Consider the following 4,931-nt stretch of genomic DNA (forward strand, 5'->3'; position numbering starts at 1 on the left):
TGCAGTGAGCAGTGATTGCACCACTGCACTCCAGCCAGGGTGGCAGAGTGAGACCCTGTCTCAAAAAACAAAATAAAATAAAATCTTGTTGGGTTACTGGGAACTCACTCAATAAACCTTAGGTAGTAGGTACTATTATTTTCATTTTACAAATGATAAAACTGAACCAGAGATATAAAAAGTGATTTTCTAAAGTGACATAGAGCTGATACATAGAAGAGGGGCTTGAAACCAGAGTATCTGATTCCAAGTCTGCAGTTCTTATCACAAGACAAAAAAAAAAAAAAAACATTGTCCCTAACCACAAGTAGCTCTCAATTTAGTGGAAGACACAGGTAGATGAAAATATTATTTCAGCATAAGTAGGAAAATATTATAGTAAGAAAATGTATCACAAGCAGCCATTGGAGCAGAAAGAAGCATTCAAGAAAAGCTGCCTGGAAAAGATACCACTTAAGCTGAGTCTTTAGGGGCACCTACACACTTGCAAGGAGGAGGAGAATAGGGGGCCATCGAAAGAGCTCATTTCAGGTGGAGATGGTGGTATAAGCAAAGCCTTAGAGACAGGCAAGAGTCTGGTGTGTGAGTATGTAACTATGAACTGATTGAGATTTATTAGAGCATAAGTTACAAGGCTGAGAGGGTAAAAGCAGAGGCTGCTTGGCCTTTTGTGCCATGATAAGGAATTTGGGCTGGCAAACTTGAGTTTTAGAAATTACTCTGTCTGCAGGGTACAGAATTCATTTCAAGAACACAAGGTTTGGACAAGGAGATTAGTTAGGAATTTACTGGACTAGCCCAAGTCATAGAGGATGAGGGCTTGTCCTAAGACATTAGTGATGATCCATGGAAGGGACTGCTTCTATGAGCAATTTAGAAGGTAAAACTTGCCAAACCTAATGATTGATCAGATTTAGAGAATGAAAAAGAAGGAAGAGTCTGGATTGTTTCTCAGGTTTATGGCCTTGTAAGGGTAGATGCTGGTGTCATTAGCTGAGATCAGAAATAGTGGAAAATGAATTAGACGAGGCGGGGGGCAAAAGGACAGATAAGTTCAGCTCTGGTCACATGGTGCAGAGACACCTGTGAGATATGTAGGTAGATATGTCTGGTATGAAGCGTGATATTTGAATGTGAAGCTCAAAAGCATGGTTAGGTTGGGGATATGATTTGGGACTCTTAAATACAGAGTTATAGTGGCAAAAATTATATAGTCAAATAAGCTCATGAAGGAGATTGTCTAAAGAAAGAGGAGTACAGAGGCAAGGCTATGACTATAGAGAACACTACTGTTTAAGGGGAAGAGAAGAGAAGCTATTAAGGGATCAAGAGAAGTCCATGTAGTACGAGGAGAAAATGGTGCCATGGAAGCCAGGGTAGTAGAGAATGCAAAAAGGAGTAAGTGATAAACAGTGCAGCAGAGAAGTCCAGCAGGATATGAACTGAAAAGCATGCCATAACCCAGTCAATATGGAGGTCATTGTGCCCTAGACAAAACCGATTCCAGTGGAAGCCAGGCTGCAAGCATTGAGGAGTGTGTGAGAAGTGAGGAAGTGGAGATAGCAAGTGTGGACTATTCTTTTAAGAAAATTTGTCTCATAAGTGAAAGAAAAGAGTTGAGATTACAGCTAGAGAGGACATCATGGTCAGAGGGGACTTTCAGGATGGAAAAGGCTTGAAGATTTTTATATTCAGAAAGTCATTCAATCCTGCACACCAAACTTTCTTATACCTACCCTTCTTATTCCACCTGAACACTGCTTCTCTGGAGGGCCAGAATTAGTCCATGTTTCTTTCCTTCAGGTCCTTTCCCCAAACGTAAGCAAAGCTCCATTCCCACACCAATATTCAAATATTTTACTTACCTAGTAGCATCTGGGATGTCCAGAGCACACCAGGGGAAAGGTAGAGGGCCCAGGCCATGAGAACACAGCCCAGCTTCATGGTGACTGTGTTTAGGTCTCCTGCAATCCCAGCAATGATTTTCTTCAACATGAAACCTCTTTGATTAGAAAAGAGGAAGTAAATCTAACTGTCTCATCTCCTTGCGTCTGGGGTCTATTTTCATTTTCAAGTTTGTAATTGGCTTTCATCATTCAGATTTGGACAACACGCTTTCAGCATAATCTGCATCCTTAGGGCTGTGACAAAATGGTAGCACTCTCAGCTGTTCTCAACTGACCTCACAGAGGTCAGGGGACTTTCAAAGCATGTCATTGTCTGATAGCCAGCTGGCCTTCATGTACACTCTGGGAAAGGTCAGTGCAACAACCACCCTTTTCACTGGTGATGCAACTGGGGACAGAAGGTGGGATGTTGTTTTAAGGCCAATAGAAAATCACTGGGGAATCAACGAGAATTCAAATGTCCTGCCCATTCCAACACTTATATGTTTCTAGTGACTAGAAGGTAGCGAGACAGAGAAGGAAGATTAGTCGTGGCACCAAGTTAGATATCAGATTAGTCTCTAGTAGGCTCTGACTATCCAAACCCCACGCAAATATGCATGCAAATTTCTCTAGACTCGTGTCAGCTCTCTGCTTCTGGAGCATGACTAAGGCTGCTCAGTCTCAGTGGAAATATGAGTACAAGGCAGGGAGAGTCCACTGGGAAACAGTAGAGGAAAAAGAAAATCTATTCCCAGAGGATCCAGCAGTCAGCTCAGGGCTTAGGCTCATAGCCAAAGCTCAAGCCACTGATCCTGAGGAAATTAGAGACAGGAGGCATCCGATATCTTGAGAAACCTGAGGAGACTCAGGAATAGGGGCAATATAGAGGCTACAGCCTCTCCCTTCAGTTCCAGGTGGCCTTCTGGGAACCATTGTCCCTGTCTCTGAATGTTTTCTATTTGCTTGAGGCCTCCTCAATGGCAGGGCCCATGTGTCTTTTCACAGTGACCACATTCCTCCCCTTTCTCTCATCATAACACCCACCAGACCTCCAGTAGGTTATTTGGAGATGAGATGAGCCATCAGAAATGGGGTAAGGTAGGCCAAGCACTGTGGCCCATGCCTCTGTAATCCCAGGACTTTGGGAGGCCAGTGTGGGCAGATCACTGGACTGGAGGTCAGGAGTTAAAGACCAGCCTGGCCAGCATGGTGAAACCTCATCTCTACTGAAAAAAAAAAAAAAAAAAATTAGCTGGGCATGGTGGTGCTTGGCTGTAGTCCCAGTTACTTGGAAGGCTGAGGCATGAGAATCATTTGAACCCAGGAGGCGAAAATTGTAGTGAGCTGAGATCACACCACTGCACTCTAGTGTGGGTGACAGAGCGAGACTCCATGTCAAAAAGAAAAAAAAAGAGGGAGAGAGAGAAATGGGGGAAGGTAGTTTGGTCCTCCTTGAAGGCGGAGAGAGGGACAGTATGACCCTTCAACTGTGCAAAAACCACAGGTCAGAGCAGGCACATCAACCACACGGGCATAAGAGAGTGGATCTTTCTGTGTCTAAAATAAGCATTTAGAATAAAATTTCCATTATCTGAGAGGCATATGCTTTTGTGCAGGTGGCCCCAGGGAGTCCGGGGGTGGTTGACTATGGGTGCTGGGGAAGGCAGTGAGGCAGTAAGCCTTGCAGCTGATGCGATGTGAAGCCTCAGAAGAGGAAGAAAACCCTAGCTAGCCCTAATAGTTTTTTTAATTTTTATTTTATGTATGTATTTATTTATATATATGTTTTTTTGAGACAGAGTCTTGCTCTGTCGCACAGGCTTGAGTGCAGTTGCGCAATCTTGGCTCACTGCAAGCTCCGCCTCCAGGGTTCAAGCCTGCCTCATCCTCCTGAGTAGCTGGGACTACAGGCACATGCCATCACGCCCGGCTAATTTTTTGTATTTTTTGTAGAGATGGAGTTTCACCGCGTTAACCAGGATGGTCTTGATCTTCTGACCTCATGATCCACCTTCCTCGGCCTCCCAAAGTGCTGGATTACAGGCGTGAGCCACCAAGCCTGGCCATACAAATTAAATAAATAAAATGTCTTTAGATGTATTGCCACTCCTAAAACTACATAAAACATAGACCCTCAGGATTAGCCAGAGGCTAAGCGGCTTCTAAACAAATCACAGTGTCTTTCTCTTCTTATGTCACCCTTTCTCCTTAACTGCCCTTTCCATAGCATTTTACCCGAATAGAGACCCTCCCCTATAGCATCTGCAGCAATCCTTTCAGGACCCCACTCTCAATATGGAAGGCAAGGAGCCCTCTGAAAATTTGAGTTGAAGCTGTCAAGGTCTTTACACTGAAATCTCCATTAAGCTGCTGGGAAAATTTACTCGCTTGAAGCTTAATCAATGAACTATTTAGAATAGATGTGATTCACTGCGGGGGGTGAGGGGAAGCAACACTGGGTCTGCTGTGTGTTCATGGAGACTGAGATTCAGTTTATTGAGTAAGTTCCTCCATCAGGATCACCTCAGAATACTCAGGGGGTGATGGGACAAATCCCAGCTCTCATCCCGTCCCAAGACCAATTAGGTGGTGGATGCCCTCCTTTGCCGTTCCTGGTTTGTCACTAGTGGACTAATGCGTATCTTCTCTTTATTTTTAATTGACTAGATAAAAACATTTATTAAAAATGTGAAGGTGAAAAAATAATACAGTGTATACTTTTGAACCCTTATATGGTTGAAGGAACAGAATAGTACTGCTATCCTTGAAGTACTGCATGGATCCCTGTCTGATTATACTGTCTTCCCTCCCCACCATCATCAAACACAATCCTTACCTTGTATTTCTCACTCTCTTTATTTTATGTAGTAATCATTTTGTATTTTTGAACTTTTTTTATTCTATTTTTTCTCCACTTCTATGAATAGTATTTATTTTGGAATTTTCATAAAAAAATAAACATTATTTTAAAAACAGTTTAGATTTACAAAAAATACAAAGACAGTACAGAAAATTCCCATGTACCCTGCACCCAGTTTACCC

General features: G+C 43.0%; 1 protein-coding gene across 7 annotated transcripts in view; it reads right to left on the minus strand.

Moving 5' to 3' along the window:
• The window catches only part of FCRLA (Fc receptor-like A), a 7,968-nt gene extending 5,731 nt beyond the window's left edge, over positions 1–2,237 (minus strand). For all 7 annotated transcript variants that reach the window (XM_011996114.1, XM_011996112.1, XM_011996113.1 and 4 more), the window contains exon 1: positions 1,866–2,237. In XM_011996114.1, the coding sequence (XP_011851504.1) occupies positions 1,866–1,995 (130 nt within the window). In that variant the 5' untranslated portion in view covers positions 1,996–2,237. The remainder of the gene's footprint in view (positions 1–1,865) is intronic.
• Between the last annotated feature and the right edge of the window lie 2,694 nt (positions 2,238–4,931).

This window comes from Mandrillus leucophaeus, unplaced genomic scaffold, assembly GCF_000951045.1.
Source record: "Mandrillus leucophaeus isolate KB7577 unplaced genomic scaffold, Mleu.le_1.0 Scaffold502, whole genome shotgun sequence".
NCBI classification, from domain to species: domain Eukaryota; kingdom Metazoa; phylum Chordata; class Mammalia; order Primates; family Cercopithecidae; genus Mandrillus; species Mandrillus leucophaeus.